At 35.1% G+C, this 21,332-nt stretch overlaps 3 protein-coding genes and 1 non-coding gene across 5 annotated transcripts; 2 read left to right on the forward strand and 2 right to left on the reverse strand.

Moving 5' to 3' along the window:
* Positions 1-268: 268 nt before the first annotated feature.
* On the reverse strand, positions 269-7,083 carry LOC116030901 (protein downstream neighbor of Son). Of its 2 annotated transcripts, none has more exons than XM_031273268.1 (15): positions 6,860-7,083; positions 6,559-6,788; positions 5,796-5,869; positions 5,574-5,718; positions 4,823-4,911; positions 4,611-4,728; positions 4,324-4,517; positions 3,888-4,093; positions 3,696-3,794; positions 3,041-3,162; positions 2,624-2,725; positions 1,987-2,096; positions 1,785-1,872; positions 926-1,122; positions 269-799 (listed from the first exon to the last, which is right to left on the reverse strand). In XM_031273268.1, exons 2-15 carry the CDS (start codon positions 6,676-6,678, stop codon positions 583-585), a joined length of 1,881 nt encoding a protein of 626 aa, XP_031129128.1. In that variant the 5' UTR covers positions 6,679-6,788; positions 6,860-7,083; the 3' UTR covers positions 269-582. The 2 variants fall into 2 exon arrangements, with proteins under 2 accessions (XP_031129128.1, XP_031129127.1); XM_031273267.1 differs by having other exon boundaries at positions 6,559-6,748; positions 6,860-7,082.
* A 3,417-nt stretch (positions 7,084-10,500) lies between these two features.
* LOC116029522 (calcium-dependent protein kinase 20-like) lies at positions 10,501-17,080 on the forward strand. Its single transcript, XM_031271573.1, has 7 exons — positions 10,501-11,625; positions 12,042-12,185; positions 12,306-12,458; positions 12,989-13,104; positions 13,361-13,528; positions 13,958-14,182; positions 16,973-17,080. The coding sequence occupies exons 1-7, from the start codon at positions 10,908-10,910 to the stop codon at positions 17,078-17,080; spliced, it is 1,632 nt and encodes a 543-aa protein (XP_031127433.1). The 5' UTR covers positions 10,501-10,907.
* Positions 17,081-17,431: 351 nt separating this feature from the next.
* Positions 17,432-17,503, reverse strand: TRNAC-GCA. The gene has a single exon. It is a non-coding gene; the product is annotated as a tRNA-Cys (tRNA).
* A 1,130-nt stretch (positions 17,504-18,633) lies between these two features.
* On the forward strand, positions 18,634-19,856 carry LOC116030956. The gene is made up of 2 exons (XM_031273345.1): positions 18,634-19,183; positions 19,289-19,856. The coding sequence occupies exons 1-2, from the start codon at positions 18,722-18,724 to the stop codon at positions 19,622-19,624; spliced, it is 798 nt and encodes a 265-aa protein (XP_031129205.1). The 5' UTR covers positions 18,634-18,721; the 3' UTR covers positions 19,625-19,856.
* The last annotated feature ends 1,476 nt before the right edge of the window (positions 19,857-21,332 follow it).

Raw genomic sequence — 21,332 nt, forward strand, 5'->3', positions numbered from 1 at the left:
GAAACGCGAAGAGCCAATATCGCCTCCACTAAGGCTCGAACCCATCCCCTATAAAATATATTTTCAATATTCAAAAATAATGTACTTTCAATACACAAATAATATACATTAAAAATGTAATTTTTATTCATGATCTACAAAACTGTGCCAACCATGCTATGCATTTATAAATATTTCTGTGTATAAATATTAATTGGTTGCCAATTTCTCAAAAATCAGAAACCACTCTAAAGCTTTTGTGCTTCATAAATGAATAACGAACAAGAGATTGTATAGAATAGCAATTAGCTCATTTTATGGGATAGAATTAAAGAAAAATAGATCAAACGTGTCTGTCTAGATATCATCAATTCCACTACTTCCAGTACCAAAACAGGTTCATCTATTCTTGAATTGTTTCAAGAATACATACTAATTCTCACAATGTCACAAATTAAACAACTGTACATAAGAGTGAGTTTAACGTTCCACAAAATGGGCACCTAACCATACAAGGCATTACAAAGCCAATTCATAACGAGCATTTTAGATGAAGCCACAATAAATGCCTTGAATTGCAGTGTAGACAATGCGCACGGGGGATTAAAGCGGTGAAAGAAAAGCTGTGTAAGTATTACCATCGTACTTCAATTCCTTCAAAAAGGCAGATTGCAAGTGAGATGAATGTGTTGTATTTGGAACACCGAAACAAAGGATACCCTTTTCCAACCCCTCGTTTGCAGATGCTTGTAGATCGGAACTTTCACCACCTACATTGGAACCAATATTCAACCCAATTGACGTTGGCTCTGTTACAAAACTGCATGGTGATGGTTTAAGGCATTAGCATATCAATGTTGTACGATTCTTCACAGAAATTTTTAACCTTAAAAGGTCATGAGATAAGAGGTATTAACTGTCTGTAATGATTGCTTATGCAACATACCTTGCCTCAAAACTTGTTCCACGAGAACAAACAGCATAGCAAGTGTTGCTAATTATCCATGGTGGGAGATATCGATCCTTAATTTCAATGCTGTAACAGATACCTTGAGAATGCCCCATATTAGATTCTCCAGATCCACTGGACTCCTTTGATGGCAATGGCATGTGATCAATCCTCCTGACTTCCTTACATCTTACCTGCACAATTTAGAACAAAATCAATAGCCCATCTTGATATTCAATAAAAGAACGGAACTTTAATAACAATACTGTGTCACCAATCAGAATGTCAATTGAAAGTGGTTTGTGTTTCAATTTTCAAATTAATTTATCAACCACCATATAAAATAAATAATTAGAAAATTGTTGAGTTGTCAGAATGAGTTGCTATTTACAGTGTTTGTAAAGCATCAGTTTTGTCGCCAAAGAGTAGGGGATTTGGAACTCTTTGATCACAGATTGGGTAATAACTGGACTGCCTGGCCATCTGCACCTCATCTATGTGACAAAAAATGGGTTTTACCCTTGTGGAATTGTGAGATTAAGAAAAGGGTTGAATGGAAATTGGGTTATCTTGAGAAATATTCAGGCACTAAGTGAATTGTGTTTTGAGATAGAAGCACTGTACAGGGAAAGTGTAAAGATAGTAAGAAAGGGAAATTATATGACTACGTTTTGGTTGAAATTTGACAAATAAAAGACTCCTATCTGGATTTCCCTGATTCTCCATACATTATTGAATTCAGCAATAGGAAAATTAATGCCTACTTCCATATTATGAAGCAGCTGAGGAAAAGGAAATTGATTCAAATGAAAGTTATCTAAAACAGTCAAGAAATTGGCATAATAAATAAACCAACCTCAGGGGCCGAAAGAGCAGCATTTTCAAAAGGCAAAGGTGAATACAGCATGGGGACATCCATTCCAGTCAAAGAAGTTAAGAAATATCTGCAAATAGAAACCATGGATAAGAAAATGATAAACATAGGAACGTTAATTCCTTTTGCTAGAGATGAGGTATTATTTATAAATTTTTAAAAGAAGAAGAAGAGAGACACACACCTGTAGTTTAACAAAAAATCGTACAACCCATGAACATTCTCATTTCCCATAAATGCCAATAGAGACTGAGGGCTGTTATCCACGTAAGCTAAAGTATCTGGGCGAGTAGTCTGCAATATTATCCCAATGGCATCATTTAATATTCTCAAAAGTGAATGAGAAAAACTTTAAGTTTGTACCAAATACTGTGGAGACATTGTTCCCATTGTACCCTGTACAAACCTATATATATATATATAAAGGACTGGATTAAGTGTGAACAGGCACACTGGTGCAAACATATAATCACAAAAGTACACTCCCTGTGATCTATAAAAGTGTACCACGCAAAGCTACAGAGTATACCCATTCTTGTTATATCCAACCAATAAGTTATATCTCATAGCAGGAGATATGAATACAAAAAACAGGGCATACCCACCACATTGATAATTTTGCACGTATCTAGTTTAAAACTTTCTGAGGGCAACATGACCTTAAGATGAAATTTTAAATATTACCAAGATAGCAATAATTGAACTACATTACCCTTCAAAGCTAATTTTACAAGATTCAAAGGTATATTGCATAGCTAGACAAGTGATCCAAATGATTGTCAAACATATTCAATGGTCCACAGGTATGTATTACGCTTTACCTTGCCCAGATTTTGCTTCTCAATCTCAGAAAGCTCAAATAAATCTTCCTTACTAACTTCCTCCACCTTAGAATCACAAAGAGGCATAGAAAAACAGACATCCTGAAAACACAGGTGAATCCCAAATTTGCATAAGTTAAAAGGTTAGAAGGTATTCATTTTCCACATCATGACGCAGACTTGAAAAGAGTACAGAGCATTAACTATCTTCCAGAAACACATTCTTAAAAGAGAATTCACAAAGACCTAATATAATAAAAGTAACAACTTACAAACCAGACTTTTTCTATTTTCACAGGTCTGCAAAACTGTTACTGTACCAACATTAAAAAAAAAAAAAAAAAAAAAAAAAAAAAAAAACTCCATGCATATGTTAGCTGTGTGTCCATGTAATAGAGACACAGAGAGAGATCATACATGTTCTTTGAGCAGTGACCTCAAACCCCTTGTTGACTGAGATATAAAAGCATTGCAGACGCATTTGTTTTCCTTCAAACTACCAGCACCAGTAAACATGACCACAAACTGAGCAGTGCACACTGCATATTCAAAACAAAGTAGAATGCATAAGCACAGAATCTTTTTTATTTTTTATTTTGTATTTAGACAACCAAAAGAAAAGAGCCTTGGCTGTGAGATTCATACAATATAAACTTAAAAGGAAAAAGGATGGTCTAGATTTCAACGATCCCAAATTCTTATAAACACTTCCCATTCTTAGTAGGCTTTATAAATTAACCACGGAATCCAGATCCAGAAAAGCCAAGTTTCGATATTTGATTCAAGTAAAGAAGAATATCTATTGCAAGTATGCATCTAAGCAGGCACATACTCAAGCTTAAAGGAAAGAGAAAAGGAAAAGGAAGAGGAACTTATTACAGCTGCATAGTTTTCAGTCCCAATTTCATCTAATCAAACGTAGTAAAAGGGGAAAATGCACATAGGAAGAAGAGGTATGATAGGTGATACATGGAAATCAAGTTTCATAACTTGTATAAACATAAATTGGCCAAAGAAAAACATGGAGAACTATGTCATTCAAATTACTACTGCAGAAGCAAACAAATAGTACCATAGAAAATGTTACACTTGTTCTTGCGAAGCATATAATAAAGACTTCTGAATGAGTCTTCCCATGCTTGCTGCCTTTTGCTCAGGAAGTCCATTTGCCCTTAATTAATAAAAAACAAGGCACAATTAAGAGAATGCAAACAAAAATCAATAGCTGAAAAGGGCACATCAATAAGTCATTTATTTCAATCACCTTCCTGTGATGCAGATAAAGTTAATGCTGATATAACTGAAGGAGGCAGAGGAGACTGAGGGTACACCCATGAATGTAAAACCAATGGGTTAAGAACTTGATTAGTGGAGTTCACTTCTGATGAGGTCATATTCCGACTTGAACAAACAGATGGTGCATACTGTGACAAACTGTTGATTGATCCGCAACTAACCAACCTATGAAACCTAATGAAGCATACACAAGATCATATATCAATATAGAGACAGAAGATACAATAAATCTCCTACACAGCCTCTCAAGTTCTCACTACAACAGTGGAAAATGAATCAAACATATCCTTAGATCGAAAACTATTTGTACAGGTTGACATTATACTATCTACCCTCAAATAATTTGAACACAATGTTTAACACATAGTTATAGATAATGCCATGACAATAATTTGTTCACTCACCAATTGACAGAAGTTGAAGACACAATTCGCATAGTAGTTTTCAATGTCAAATCTAGAGGGGTCTTCTTGCATGGAACATGAAACTCTGAGCATAAGTTTTTTGCTCCATGACCATCTATGTTCTTGGAAGGCTCAGAACATGAGTTTGATGCAACAATTGGTTCATGGGCAACCAATCCCTTTAAAGCTTTATCCTACCATTACAAAACAGATATGCAGTTTTATTTTTGTTGGAGAAATAACTCAAAATCAGCAGAAGAGAAGGAAAACAAGTTCAGGACACATACTATGTCCACAGTAGGCAAGCCAGATAACTTTTCATTACCCAATGACAGCTCTGCGACACTACGAAAAGTACTTCCATTACACTTGTCAGCTGTGCTGAATGTTTGGGCTGCTTGTTCCCTGTAGACAATAGTTGATGAGAGAATTATAAAGACTTGGCAAAATAATGTATGATAAACCATGAAATCATGTTATCAGCCTATTTTAATTTTACCGTGGAATTTGCAATTGGCTCTGAGCAGCAAATTCGGAAGAAACAGAAGAAATTTCTTGGCTGCCACTGTTCTTGGTAGGAATACAATCCTGCCAGTGAATAGATACAGCATCAAGTTCACTTCAGTATTAATATTCAATGACATTAGACATTTAAATATAATGAGGCCAACAAAAACGCATGTGCAGAATTATTGGTAAAGGTGAGTTACACAACATGTTCCCTTCTTTTGAAAAAGGACTAAAGGAGTCAGTCTATCCACACAACTATAGTGAAATATTAGCATGCATATGAATGGTACACATTATAGCAAAGCTTTCATGATTTGGTAAAAAGAGGTAGGGATAAAGACAGGTTTTGAGTGTCTCAGGAAACATCCAAGGTTTTCTAATATCTAAGTACAAATACAATGTAGTATTATATCAAAGAAAGCCATTAAACATACACAGACCAAAACCAGACTTTTTCAACCCTAGAAAACCTAAGAGTTATTATTTCTTTTCTGAAATAGATTGCTAAACACTAAGTATGGGTTGCTTGAAGCATGGAATTTTGAGGTCACATATTCTAGGGTTTGCTGATTGTCAACTTTCAGTTCACCTATATTATGAAAATTCCTCTACTTAGCTTGATACACTTAAAAATTTATATTGCAAGAAGAGTAATTCCATGGAAAGTTTTACAAATGTGAGCAATCACTTGGATTAGGCAGATGGAAAACTAATAATGCAATCAAAATGTAGGGAAAAACCTTGGAATCATCTTTTTTGGAGAGCAACCTCAGTTTATTGCTGTTCTTTCTTACAGGATATAGTTCATTCATCCGAGTATTAATATATCTTGGATTTTTTTGTAAATCAGCATTCTTGGATCCAGGAATGACCCAATCATTATTCCTACAAACAATAAACAAACATCACAATGGTATTATTAAATAATACTCTGTATATAAATAAATGAATAGAAATTTTACCTTGCATAGCCAATAACAGAATCTGGAGATTCATCTACAAGTTCCTTAATATTCTTTCGCTTCAGCTGCTCTCCCTGTAATACACGAATAACCTATGAGGCATTTTCCAAGTCACATTTTGTCATCATTATTCACTATGTAGTTTATTTATGCTTTATATAATTAATTCTTACAACTATGGGAAAACATTTCAACTGCTTACACTGTTTGAAATTACATAGTAAATGTTCACAATCAAGTATGAACTTACACACACAGTGTGAATATATCTAGGCATGGCAAAGCAAATTTGTTGTTCTCAAAACTTCAACAAAGGCAACTTTTCTTTTTCTTTTTCTTTTTCTTTTTCTTTTCCTTTTTTGAATCCTTACCAATTATGAAATCAACAAAAAGGTTATTTATAATTACCCCGTGTAGCTTAAGAAACAAAAAATAATGCCTCAATGTGTTATGCCAAAGACCCAAGCAAAAGGTTGGCAATTTTAAGGGGAAAAATAGCATCTTGGGATTAAATTAGTTGTTCATCTCTGATAACTCTATTCATTTTAAGTCAGTGAGCCATAGCATTGCTGCAATGCTACTAAGTGCACGCACTTCATTTAACAAGCACACCAGCTTTAAAGCCAAAGCATACATTTTTAGCATACAAATGTCAGAATCGTACTAAATAAGGGGAAAGAAAAGGGAAATCACAATATGTTGGATCAACGAGATAAAAGCAAAGAACTTTTTACAGTTTTTTTGGTGGGGTGTATAGTTTTACCCGTAGCTCGGATGGAGTTTTCCTTTTCAAGGTGGTAGTGGTGACCTTTGTACCGCTGCCCACCCCGGCGCCGAAACCGAGAGAACCCAAGGGATGTATCCGGCCGGCAGCGGCAACCATCGTTTTCCTATATTCCTCAATAAGTAAATAAACAGCTTCGCCGCTTCAACTCCCCACCTCGCTCCTTCCTCTATGCAGAAAGCCAATTCCAGCGCGGTAAATAAATAATACTGACCAATTGGAAATTTAGCGGATTGAGATTTAGCCATTTAGGTCTCATTTCAGTTTCTATTAAAATTACCTCCGTTTCGATCGAAAACCACAGCGCCCTAGTATGTCTTGAAAACCTAGAGTCCTGGAGAGCATACGAAGTTCCAGCTTTGCGGGGGAGGGGTTGTGAAAACTGAAGGGCGGGAATGCGGAATGGAAGATATGGAGTGGGAGTTTGGGGGCTTTGGGATTTCAAAGAATTCAATTTCCCTCGCAACTCTGCAATCTGTATCGATCGGATCATTTTACGACCCGATTGGAAAGTGGATGACTCCAATTTTCATTTCCCCCCTCAAAGTTTAAGATAAATTGTTTTTTGTTTTTGAACAAATTTTTACTTTTAGTCCTTGACTATTTTTACATATCATATTTAATACTTAAATAGGTCATTAAACATTTTTTTTTGAAAAGAAGAAATTAATTCATTAAATCTCGAGCAATAATGTCGCCAAGGAACAGAGGGAGAGTATCAAACCACTCCTTGCAACCTGACACTGAAATGACCTCCCGAGCTAGAGCATGGGCTGCACAGTTCGCAGATCGCCTAACAAACCCGAATTGGACATCATTTATCAAAGATGCCAATTCTTTAACATCGTCTACAAGTAAACCAAAAGCAGAATGAAAGGAAATACAAGATAAAGCATTAAATAAAAGTTGAGAGTCTGTTTCTATGTCCACACCTCCCATTCCTGTATCCTTGAGCCAGCTTAGCGCCTCCCGCATACACATAGCTTCTGCCTCCCTCACAGCATACAAACCTTCGACTTGCATATTCTTTGCCGCTAGGAAACCCCCATCATCATCCCGGAGCACCCACCCTAGTCCCATAACATTATGATTATGATCCAGAGCCGCATCAGTGTTCATCTTAAGCCTTCCTTGTAGTGGTTTCGCCCACTTATCATCACGCCCTCCAGTGTTCTGCACTACAGGAACTTCATTCGCCACCCTCCAATTAGACAGAAACTAAAGCACACGCTGCAACATCAGATTATTGTCAACCGGGGTCGCATTCCAGTAATTTTCATTTCTACCGCACCACAACCCCCAGCATGCCATAACAAATCTATCCAACAAATCACCTTGTAATAGCTTATTGCATTCAAAGAACCAAACAGTGATATCCATATTCAATACCTGACCAATCATCACTCCTAAGGTGAACCACAACTTACGAATTTCTAGACATTCCACAAACAGATGATAGGCACTCTCTTCCACAACCCTACACATATGACACATCAAATGGCAATCAACATGTCTAGCAATTAAAGCGTCACAAGTTGGGAGATCAGACGAAGCTAATTGCCAGCAAAATGTTTTAACCTTAGGAGGGACATGCAAAGACCATATCCTAGACCAAGGCCGTTCATCTTGAACCAGAGTTGTGAGTTGGCGGTAACAAGACTTGACCGTGTACTCTCCCTTGTGGTCCCAATGCCAAGACCACGTATTCTTGGGTTTACGCCTACTGATGGGAATTTTTAGAATGAGGTTAGCATCACGTGGATCAAAAATATCATGCACACATTTCACATCCCAACACGTACCTTGGGAGTTCATCAATGACGCCACAGGAGCAGTTGATATAGCCTCATGCAAGATCGTTTGTACAAACGGTATAGATATGCAAAGCATTAATACGATTGGATCTTTGAAGGATTATGCTTGTGGCTTTGCCGAAACTATATATTGGGCAAGTTGCATGCCTTGCTATACAATGTATACAACAAACATATGAGTGAATATGTTGTGGCAAAGAAGTTTGTCACTGACACATTCCCACACTATAAAAGTGTGGTTTCTAAAATATGTTAAGTTAGGTTGAAGAAATACATATGATTTTTAACGAAATTCATGATAAGAACATGGTTATAAGTGAATCTTTCTAAGGCCATCCATAATAGAGCAACTTTCATGATTTTTAAGAAAATTGATGCCATGTTGGAAGATAGAGAGAGGCAAGTGAGAGAATATGAAAATTGCTCCTGCAAATATGGGATTTTTTCGCATAAAGTGGGACCCACCAACAATAAATGTCAGTTTCAAATAAGTAATTAAAAAAAAAAAAGCTTAAATTGTGACAAGATAATGCAAACTCCAAAGTCATTACAAGGCAAACAATAAAAACAACAAGTCTTTTTAAAATAACAGCGTGGAGGTGAATTTGAAATCATTATATTGACTATGGTTTTGTAGGTGAACATGATAAAGCCAAACTTGAATGAGTGATTTATTGACACCAGTGCAACCTAACATATACTCCTATCGCGAGTTGCTCACTACATTCGAGACTACCAATGGTAAGAATGTGTGGATGGAGAATTCAGTCCACTCCAATACTAAATGCGTGGGTAAGGTGGTTCTAAACATGGCCTCCAAGACAATTTGAATTTGAACAATGTTTTACACGTGTCGGAAGTGCATAAGAACCCGATATTGGGATTGTTGTTGAACAAGCAGGACTAATAGATGGTGTTTGAGTATGCTAAAATAATTTTCTCTAAAAGTGGAATTTATATACACAAATGCTACGTGCTTGACGAGTTATTTAAGTTCAATGTGGTAATTGTTATTAATAAAAAATATTAACAAATTTTATGACATAATATATTATGTCATGTTAATTTAAATTTTATATATAAATTAATTAACATAGACAATACTCCTATATTCAAAATTAATGTTAATAACAAATGTAAAGTTGGTGTCGATGCAAAATTAACGATAACTCATTTTAATTTGGATCAATTAAAAAGAAAACATTGGGGTTTTCCCTCTCTTTCCCTAAAAAAAAAAAAAGAAAAAAAAAGGAAAAAAAAAGAAAAAAAACAACGATACAAACATTATGTTGTAATAAATATTCGATTACATTTATTAACGATATCAGTCATATCACACAATCCATATTGCTATGTGCATTTGCTTAAAAGTAAATACGAAGTTGTTGATTAATTCATTCTTTATAAGAATGAAGTGGAAACCCAACGTAATATGAAATTAAGACGGTTATAAGTGATCGATGTGGCGAGTATGAAACACATATTGGTGATTATTGTGCAACACAATATGGTACATTAACATATGACACTTTATTCACCTAAATCAAATGATGTTGTTGAACGTAAAAATCATAGATCAAAAATATATGATGAATGCGATGTTGATATATCAATTCAAGTTTGCCCCAAAATATGTGGAGTGATATTATTTTGTCAAGTGTTTACTTTTTAAACAAGGTACCTCGCAATAAATTCAATAAGATCCATTACGAGTTGTGAAAATATATGAGATCATCCTATCAAAATTTGAACATATAGAGATAATTTGCAAAAATAGCAATGCCAACGTTAAAGAAAAAAAAAAGGTGAATATGTTAAACACTTGTCGAAAAATGGAAATTTTATTATTTTAAAATATATAATAAAAATTAATTCGATGCACTGGTAATTTACCAGTAAAAAAAATGTATTAGTTGATGGATCGACGTAATGCATTTATCAAAAAAAAAAAAAAACTACGTCTCCATGCATGCAAGGTGCCAAGGTAGCAATGTATATCAACGATAATAGCTACCCAAACAATCCATTTCCAACATATTTGATCCATTCATCTTCTCCCTCTGCTAAACTCTCCCACTTGTTTGCCACGCGTTCTTGAATTTCCCCGATTTTCTAATTGAAATCTATTATTGTTTTCTTTGTAGTTTCGTGCATTTTTTCGTTTGCTGGTATTGACTGGGTTTATCTCCATTTTTTGGATCGATGGTTACATCTATTGTGAAATCCATCAATTTTCTACATTTGAATTCCAGAGAACAAATCATCGTTTCGGATTTTTGTTTGAGTTGCGCCCTTAAATCATGGCAAGATTTGCACGACTTCGGCTCAATTGGAGCTTCCGGGTCTGAAAGGGGTAAAAGTTTGGCATTTTTTCAAGGTTGTTGTTGTTGAATCCTATGGTACAGAGAATGATTGGGATGGGATCATCGAGGGCGTGTCTGGGCGGTTCTGAAATTCAGGAAAGATAGGAGCTTTAAGCCTTTAAGGTTTAATTTCGTTTGATTTTAGGTTTTGATGGGGAACACATGCGCCGGGCCCAAATCGGGGACGGGGACGGGGAACAATGGGTTCTTGCAATCCGTTTCTGCGGCGGTTTGGAAACCCAATGAGATCGATGGCGGTTGTTCTTCCGGAACCACCGCCCCCGCGCCGCTCAAAATCGCCGGCGAGGACAATAAGAACAAGTCGCATATCAAGAAAGTGGCCAGTGCTGGGCTTCAAGTCGATTCGGTTCTAGGGCGAAAAGCGGCAAATATAAAGGACACTTACGTTATAGGGAAGAAGCTAGGGCAAGGGCAATTTGGGACAACATTTCTGTGTATGGAAAAGGCCACTAAGAAGGAGTTTGCCTGCAAGACCATTGCCAAGAGAAAACTGACAACTGAGGAGGATGTGGAGGATGTTAGGAGGGAGCTTCACATAATGCACCACTTGGAAGGGCATCCCAATGTGGTACAGATCATGGGAGCTTATGAAGATGCTGTTGCAGTTCATCTTGTGATGGAGGTTTGCTCTGGTGGAGAGCTTTTTGAGAGGATTATACAGAGAGGGCATTATACAGAGAAGAAGGCTGCTCAGCTTGCTAGGGTAATTATAGGTGTTGTAGAAGCATGCCATTCATTAGGAGTTATGCATAGGGACTTGAAGCCTGAGAACTTTCTTTTTATCAGTGAGGGAGAGGAGGCGCCGCTCAAGGCCATTGATTTTGGGCTCTCAGTGTTCTTCAGGCCAGGTATTATAGTTATAGTATAATATATATAATGCTTAGCTAGCTTGCCCTTAATTTCAGATGCAGATAATTGTTTGTGAGCTGAGTGAGAAGAACTTTAATTTACAGGAAGGAAAGTTGAGTACGTGTTTGTTGAGGATGTTTGTGATTATTGAGAACTATAGTATAATATATATAATGCTTAGCTAGCTTGCCCTTAATTTCAGATGCAGATAATTGTTTGTGAGCTGAGTGAGAAGAACCTTAATTTAGAGGAAGGAAAGTTGAGTACTTGTTTGTTGAGGATGTTTGTGATTATTGAGAACTGACCATTTAATGAGACTAGAAAGCTTATTATTAGGAGCAGTAAGCAAAACTCGAGGTTTGGATTTAATTAACTTGCTTTCAGATGCCTAATCAACAATGTTTTATTAAATCAGGCGAAATATTCACTGAAGTAGTTGGGAGCCCTTATTATGTAGCCCCAGAGGTCTTGAGGAAGCAATATGGGCAAGCTTGTGATATTTGGAGTGCTGGAGTTATTATTTATATTTTGCTAAGTGGGGTGCCACCATTTTGGGATGGTAGGTAGACTGTTTTGTTTTCAATATTGGTTATTTATTGTTTCTACATACTTTATACATAGCGATTCTGATTAGTAATATCCACTTGCCATGCATATGCAATTTGATGTTCTTGATCAGAAACGGAGCAAGGAATATTTGAACAGGTTTTGAAAGGGAATCTGGATTTTGTATCTGAACCTTGGCCAAATATATCAGATAGTGCAAAAGACCTTGTCAAAAAAATGCTTATTAGAGACCCCAAAAGGCGCCCAACAGCCCATGAAATCCTTTGTAAGTGTGTGCTATTCTATATTCTGAGATTTTGTGTCTGCTACGCTATTTATGTACTTCCAGATGTTCAGTACGTGATGATGCATTTCTTTTCTTCTGGCCGGGTTAAGGCTCCATTTCTACTTTTTGCCTTATTCAACCTTGTGTTTTCATATTTTTGGACTTAGTTTGCCTTTCCTTTTTTGTTGTCTCTATACATTTCCAGAAAATATGTCGATAAAATTTGAGCTTTCATTGGAAAGAGAATTCTGGTGTATAATTGATGGGTACACTATAGTATGTCATTTTCGGAATTAGACCAGTATATCACTTGAGCACTCTGTGTATAAAGTGTGGGAGTAAGTAGTTGAGGAAAGTGTAAAAAGGACGGAGCAGCTGCTAAATATATAGAGATTACAACCACGCTTAATTTTTTTTCCTAAATCTTAAAGCTCAGACAACAATGCAAATGAATATCTCCATTTAATCTCTCGAGAATGCATCCAACTGGTGTATTTGATTGAGGTGAGTGGATATTGGCTTTTTTGCAGGCCACCCTTGGGTGCGAGTTGGCGGTGTAGCTCCAGATAAACCTCTAGATTCTGCTGTTCTGAGTCGACTCAAGCAATTTTCTGCAATGAACAAACTGAAAAAGATAGCCATCAGGGTAGGCTTTTGAAATTCTTTGCATATTCAATCAACTATTACGCTAGAATATCAGCATTAGTAAAAAATAAGCATACGTGCCTGCAGTGATGTTATTTTTCACTATGTTTAAGAAAAATATGCTGAATAATTATGTTTAGGAATATGCTTGCACAAAGACTGTTTAAGTCAATCATTGTGAAAACTCGGGATTTTTTATTTATTTTATTTTTTTGGTATATAGTGTTCTCAAGTTCTTCTTCCCTGTCCATTTCTAGGTTATTGCTGAGACTCTATCTGAAGAGGAAATAGCAGGACTGAAGGAAATGTTCAAAATGATAGACACAGATAACAGTGGACAAATTACGCTAGAGGAGCTTAAAAAGGGCTTGGAAAGAGCAGGCGCCAATTTGCAGGACTCGGAAATATATAGTTTATTGCAAGCTGTAAGTGCAACTCCACAAGAGTTCTATTTCTTGAATAGCACAATTCCATAAACAACGCTAAAATTTGAGCCTTTTAAAAAATATATATTATTTATTTATTTTTTTTTTTGTGTGGAGAGACTGGTTTCCTCTTCTCTTCCTGCCTGGACAAATGGAATGCCCACATTCCTTGCATAGTTAGCTGTTCATATCCAACCTATTTTAGTACCCTTTTTTCGTTTTCTTTTCCCAATCACCTGTTGAGGAGCCTAAAGGCCAAGAACGATACATTTCTGGAAAGAATGACTTGGTTATTTGTTAATGAATCGATTATGCTGTTGTGTGACAGAACTTGTAAGTTTTTAACTAGGAGCCCTTTGAGGATCTTTGTTTGTCATTAGAGTTAATGAAATATGATTGTCTACTACTGTCTGTTTTTGGAGAATACAGGCAGATACTGACAACAATGGTACCATTGACTATGGAGAATTCATAGCAGCCATGCTCCATCTGAACAAAATCCAGAAAGAGGATCACATGTTTACTGCATTTTCCTATTTTGACAAAGATGGGAGTGGATACATTACACAAGACGAGCTTCAACAAGCCTGCGAAAAGTTTGGTCTGATGAACGCCCCCATTGAAGAAATTTTAAGCGAAGTTGATCAGGATAATGTACATATGCTCTGCTTATCACAGTGCATCCTCCCGTATATTGCAACATATATGAACCGTTTTTTTTTTTTTTTTTTTTTTNATATATATATATATATATATATATATATATATATATATATATTTTCACTGCAGCATATGTAAAGATTAGGTTAGTACAGTCAGGTAGATTGTTGTTCCTTATAGTGTTCCCAGTTCTGTAACTGCAATTCATTTAACAAGCTGTTACTCTACCTAGGGATTGTTTTCATACATTATTGTAACAACATACCTTTTTTTCTTTTTTTTTTTCTTTTTTTTTTGGTTTTGTTTCCTACTTGAATTCTAATATCTCATTAATTGAGTGCTTTTGTTATTATTCTTTGTTGGTTCTGTACTTTTTTAACGCTTGTTACTCAATTTGTAAATTTAATTCATTTACATATAAAATGTATTTTTTTTTGTATAGTCCAAAATTTCCACCGTCCGATTACTAAACACATACTGTAGTTGTTTGAAAAAGAAAAAGAAAAAAAAACTATTCAAAATATTCATTTATCAAACAAGCACATATTTGTCATGGCAATGAATGAAGAATTCAATGCAATACGGATGTCGTCATGACAGCTAATTTAATAATGGAGTTAAAAAAAAAAAAAAAGATAAAAAGAAAAAAAGGGATAAAAGAAAAAAAGTGGGAAAACAATAGATGTGTCTTACTTAAAAATCATTTAAAAATGAAAGAAATGAGAAAGAGCAATATATCTAGACGAATATCGATAATGGACAAAGGTCATAGTCTTCATCTTGAGATCTGAATAAAGAGTATGACAGTCTTCACCTATGGTCCTAGAGTCGTTGTTATACTCATCAACTATGTTGTTTTTTTTTTTTTAAATGACAAAAGAAATATAATATATTTGGACGAACACTGTCGCAATTGACAATTTTAGTCCACTAATCTAGGTGAAAACTATAACAGTCTTCTCCTAAACCAATAGTGGATGAAGATCCCATGAATGTCATGACAATCATTAACTATGTATTTAAATAAAAAAATAAAAGAGGGGGTTGTTATGCCGTGGACCCATAAGGTGGACCTGGGTCTACATTTACATACACTATACTCTATATTCACATACATTATATTCTACATTCACAATTTGTAAACTCCACATTCACACATTACAGGATTATATGTTTAGTAACTATACTCTACATTCACATACACTATACTTTACATTCACAATTTGTAAACTCCACATTTACACATTCAAAACTCTATATTCACAGGTCCTATACTCCACATTCACAACTTGAGAACTCCACATTCACACATTACAGGGCTACAAGTTGCTAGAACTTCTTAACTCTATTACAGATTTACACATGCATAACTCTACATTCACGATTTCTATACTCTATATTCACAATTTGAAACCTCCACATTTACACATTTTTTGCAACTCTACATTTACACAATCATAAATCTACATTCACGGTTTCTATACTCTACATTCATACTTTGAAACCTCTACATTCACACATTTTTGGACAACTTTAAAAAAAAAAAAGGCAAAAACGACAAAAACGACGTAGTTTTGAACCCATGTCCACCTTGCAAGGTGGATCTGGTTCCACAGCATAATTTCCCGGGGTGGGATTTGGGGAAGAATAGATATGAATGAAGTAGGTTGAAATAACAACAATAACAATAATTGATATTCAAATCTACAATAAATATCATTCTAATTAGCTATGATATAATGCTCACTTATTTTAGAAGATAAAATGGACCCAATTGCATCTTCTTCTTCTTCTTTTCTATTCAAATTTAGTGGCCAATTTTTTTAATTTTTTTTTCAAATTTGATGGTGTGATAGGTACATTTAACTTTAAAAATTTTGCTTTTTGTGAACAGTATTAAGGGGCAAATTATTGTATGGATCATGGTTCACATAGCTGTGTAGACCATGAATATAAGGTACATTTTTAATATACTAAAAGTACATTATTTTTGTACCGAAGATACATTATTTGATAGTATATATAAAATAATGTATTTTTATATAATGTACTTTACATACAAAAATAATGTACTTTTAGTATATTTAAAAATGTACTTTTATTTTATGGTCTACACAGCTGTGTGAACCATGGTCCATGTAATAATGATTGGTATTAAGGATTACCTTTTAATTTGCTATTAAAATGAATGAGAAATAAGTTGGGATAGGTTAATAAATAGTATGCGAAATTTAAATTTTAAAATATATCATAGCTTTATAAATTGAGCATAATTTATATTTTTATAGTATTATAAAATCAACCAAACCACTAATTTTTCAATTTTTGCTTTGTTTTGTACGATGTGATTAAAAAAATGAAGATCGACCGAAAAATCGATGACCGATAATCGAACCGGCTGAAAATTTCGGTCGGTTATCGATTATTACCTTTAAAAAAATCGGTCATTTCGATTTTTCGATATGTTATCGGTTTTGGGTCAAAAAAATAAAAATAAAAACGATCGAAAAATCGAGGAAGAAACCCACACATTTTGACTTAGCCAATTACTTTTCTGTTATCTAATAGCCCAATACTAATTTACACTATAAATTTAAAATATTAAATATTAAATATTAAAATAACCTAGCTACTTATCCAGTGTGTTATGTGTACGTGTACAAGAGCAAGAGTAAGCCCTAAATCCCTAAATTTAATGTATATGTTAATCGTGCATAGTCATTTTACTCAATTAGTGGTTTAAATTTTAAATTTTGCTTTGTTTACAACTTCACCTATTGGCAGAATCTGGCAGTGAGCACTACTGGATGTCTGGAGCATTACATATCTAGTTTTATCATTTATGGCAGTGAGGTAGTTAGCTATTTGGACTTTGGAGCATTACTTATGTAGTTTTATTTTAATTTGGCATTTAGCTCATTTGGAGTATTATATTCTATTTTGTACTTTTAAGTTTTAAGATTGTGTTTAGACTTTGTAGTGTCAACTGTGGACATTGCAACTTTGGGCATTTAATTTTGAAATGTTTATGTGATGAAATGTTTTAACTAGTAATGTGATTTTAGTGTTTCAATTTTTGAGTTTAGAATAAAGTTTTAAAGAAATTTTAACCCGGTAGATAATTAAATTCGGTTAAAAATAACCGACCAGAAGGCCCAACCATCAAATGCTCTATATTAACCTTATGGAGGATTGGAAGGCCCAACCATCAAATGCTCTATATTAACCTTATGGAGGATTAAAAGGGCCCAACCAGGTTCAAACTGGTGACCTCTTGATCTGCAGTCAAATGCTCTACCACTGCACTATGGACCCCTTAGTGGTGCAAATTAAAATTTTCTTTATTAGGAGGAACGTGAGCTACGGACCCCTTATGGAGTTATGGTGTATTGTCATCAAGAAGGAGGATAAAAAGGGCCCAACCGGTGACCTCTTGATCTGCAGTCAAATGCTCTACCACTAAGCTATGGACCCGTTTGCAGTGCAAAGTAAAATTTTCTTTATTAGAAGGAACGTGTAAATGCAACAAGGAGGATATAAAGACCCAACCGATGACTTCTTAATCTATAGGCAAATGCTCTACCACTGAGCTATGTATCCTTTTATTAAAAGTTTTAATCAAATATTTTTAGTTACTTACATTTTAATCTTAGGTCCACATGATCAATTGGGATTGAGAGTGGATGTCAACTGCAAAGGGATTAATTGAGTTCAAAGTGTGATTTTGTCGGTTTGGAGGTGAGATATCAATAGTTATACTATGAACGCGTCACAATTTAAATTATGAACATAAATATGTAAATTGTGTATTTTAGATTCGAGTTTATCTTGTAAATGTGGCATACTAACCATCTCATCAGTTAGGTTAGTTATTATTCAATTTATTCATTATGATTATTTAATTTGTTCATTGCTAGTCTTTGCTTCCAAACTTCATTCCTGTGACTAGTTGAGCTGTCTCATTGTCAAAACCTTAATACTTAATTTTGTGGTGTGCTCAGTCTAATAAAACGTTCAATATGAATTAATTAGTTTTTTTTTTTTTGATTTTCCCTTTATCATCCTTTTCATACCATTACATATAAATACTTTGTCCTTGATTTATATTTTATCTTACAGAATGTTTATGCATTTATTTTGATACTTATTTTATACAATCTATTATCATAATATTGTATAATAGTTTAATACTTTTTAAATTATTTTACATTATATAAATTTCATGATTTATATATAAATACTCCGTAATAAATATTATCCATCAAAACTATTTTTATTAAAAACCGCTTCACAATGAATAAACGGTGGAGGGTGCGATAGGCTGGGAGGATTAATAGCGAACGAATTTAATTGAATCTCGAAGCTAGAAATATGCATGGCCAACCATATTCACACTATATATACCAACCTAACACTCTTCATTTCCTCATTCTCCATAGTCCCTAATAACATACTATTTTGCATTTCTTTCGCTTCCGTTTCCATTGTTTTTCCGTTCTCCTTCCCTCCTTGAATAAAGAGAAGGAAAAAACAATGGCACCCAAAATCCTCCTTATCCCCATCCTTCTTATCGCTCTCTTCCTCCCCACCCAGGCACAATACGCCTCCTACGGAGACAAAGACGGCGGCTACGCCTCTGCAGATTCCGCGGCTGTCTCCTCCATTTCCGCCACCCCCGAGGCCTCTCCCGCCGCCGCCCCCGGCCCCGCTCTAGAATCTTCTGATCCCGCTCCCGCCGACTCCTACGATGCCTCCTTAGCCGCCGAGCCCGGTTCCGGCGGCTCCGCTTCTGAAACCCCCCCGGCGGATTCCACAGAAACCCCGCCGGCCGATTCCTCCTCTTCTGAAACCCCGTCGGATGATTCCGCAACCTCTACCGTCGCCGTCACTCCCTGGAGAAAAACGGACAATCTGGACACTGAACCCATCACGTCAAACGAAGTTCCGGCAGATAAGAAGGCCAGCGTGAAATTGTTCGTCCAATCCACCATGCAGGTCATTAATGTTGAGCATAAATAATATATAAACATAAATGTGCAGTCTAACTATAAGCTTAGCCTTATAGACTCAGTAGTAGTTGTAACTTTCTTTCTCATACAGGCAACCCAGGCGAAAACGCAGGACTTCATTACCGCCGTGATTGACAAAAGGCTGAAAGATCCCCAGATCGGCACCTACACCAAAGATTGCCTGCTCACATGCAAAGAGGTTTACGAGGATTCCGAGGACGCCATGAAGAAGACCATGGAGGATATCGACGAGGGCAACTACTTCAAAGCCAACGTGGACGTGAGCGCCATATCCTCCGACGCCGAGACCTGCAAGGAGTGCGTCAAAATGGTGTACGGCCAGGACCCGGAGTTGGACAAGTTTAACAAGTGGGTCGACGGCGTTATTGACAAGTGCCTCACCATGATCACCGGCTATAAAGCTTAATTTTCAAAAAAGTAGTCAATACACATACACCAGAAATGCAAAATTAACAAAACAAAGCAAATATTAAAAAAAAAAAACAATTATTGTGAATTATGATGGAGAAATTAAAGAGATTGACCATCGATTGTAAAGAAGTAGATAGTTTATGTTCCCCGACTTCCGACGATCGCAGCAATATAATTTATGTATTGTTAGCGAACCATATATGTGATACCAAACAAGTCTGATCTCATTGCAGAGTTAATATTTATTTATTTATTTACTACTAGTAAATTAAGGCACATTACACAATTAATTAAATCAATGCCTAATGATAAAAGAAATTCTAAAATTATATTATCAAAATAAACATAAAACAATTACACTTCTATTAAATTTTCAATGAATTAATATCATTTTTGGTCCCACAACTTTTGAGGTCTTATCACTTTTTGTGCAACTTTAAATTTTTTCAATTTTGGTGCCTAACTTTGTTATTTTTATCAGTTTCGGTCCTTCGATCAAAATAACGGCGTAATGTTGCCAAATTTTATATTTTAAGGGCAAAGTGTTTGGTAACCCGGAAAATGATTTTTGGAAATCATTTTTCGGGCTTTTGGTGTTTGGCAACATCTGGAAATGTGGTCAACGAAAAACACGGAAAATATTTTCTGTTGACCATGGAAAATGAGCTCATTTTTCTGAAAAATGACTTCCGGACAAAAAATTCGGGAAGTCATTTTTCGAAAAATAAAATAAAATATTTCTAATAAATATTATTAGTTTATATATTTTTATATTTTAAATAAAATAATACAAATATATAATTATACATTTCTACTCATTTTTATAAGTCATTTTTCTGCTTTCTAAACACACCCTAAGAGAAAAAGAAGGGTTATAAATAAGACCACACGGTACTGGCATTTATCATATTTTATTAGAACAAATATTTGTACAATATATGAAGTAATTGAAACCTCATCATCATATAACAAATAATATTATAAAATTAACATTATATATATATATATATACACACACACACTCGCACACACATGATTGTGATCATATGAGAAGTATATATTTCAAAGAAGTGTATCGACCAACACTACAAAGTGCAATGCTAATAAATAAATGTGAACCCAATGATATGTGAAGTGCATTTCTCTTGAGTTCACTTCAAATTGTTGAGAATGTAAATTATTATTATTATTATTTTATTTCTTTATTTTTTTTTAACTTTTGTCTACCAAAGTCACTTTCTACTCCAATTTTTAGGTGTCATTTGTCTATAAATACATACAAATTGGGGCTAGTCTTAGGGTGCGTTTGATTTGCACATGGGAATCGAAATCGGAATGGGTATCAAATACTTGGTAATGGTAATGGGTTTTGATGATAGTATTTAACATGTTTGGTAGTTGGGTGGAATGGGAATGCTTATTAATAGTTGGGGAAGAAAGGAGGAAGGGAGATGAAACCCTTATTTAATAAGGGTATGGGTTTTGTCATTAATGGGGTATTCCAAATCCATAGTAGCATTTACAAAACCTATCAACCAAACACAAGCAATCACTTTCATACCCATTCCTTATGCATAAACCCACCAACCAAACACACTCTTAGTGTATTGTTTGGAAGAACTCTCTTTAATTTGTATCACCATGATATTTGTTTGGTAGAGCTCTCTTTGTATCACCATGATTTTGACAAGTGATATGTATGT

The sequence above is a fragment of the Ipomoea triloba genome, chromosome 9 (genome assembly GCF_003576645.1).
Source record: "Ipomoea triloba cultivar NCNSP0323 chromosome 9, ASM357664v1".
NCBI lineage: Eukaryota > Viridiplantae > Streptophyta > Magnoliopsida > Solanales > Convolvulaceae > Ipomoea > Ipomoea triloba.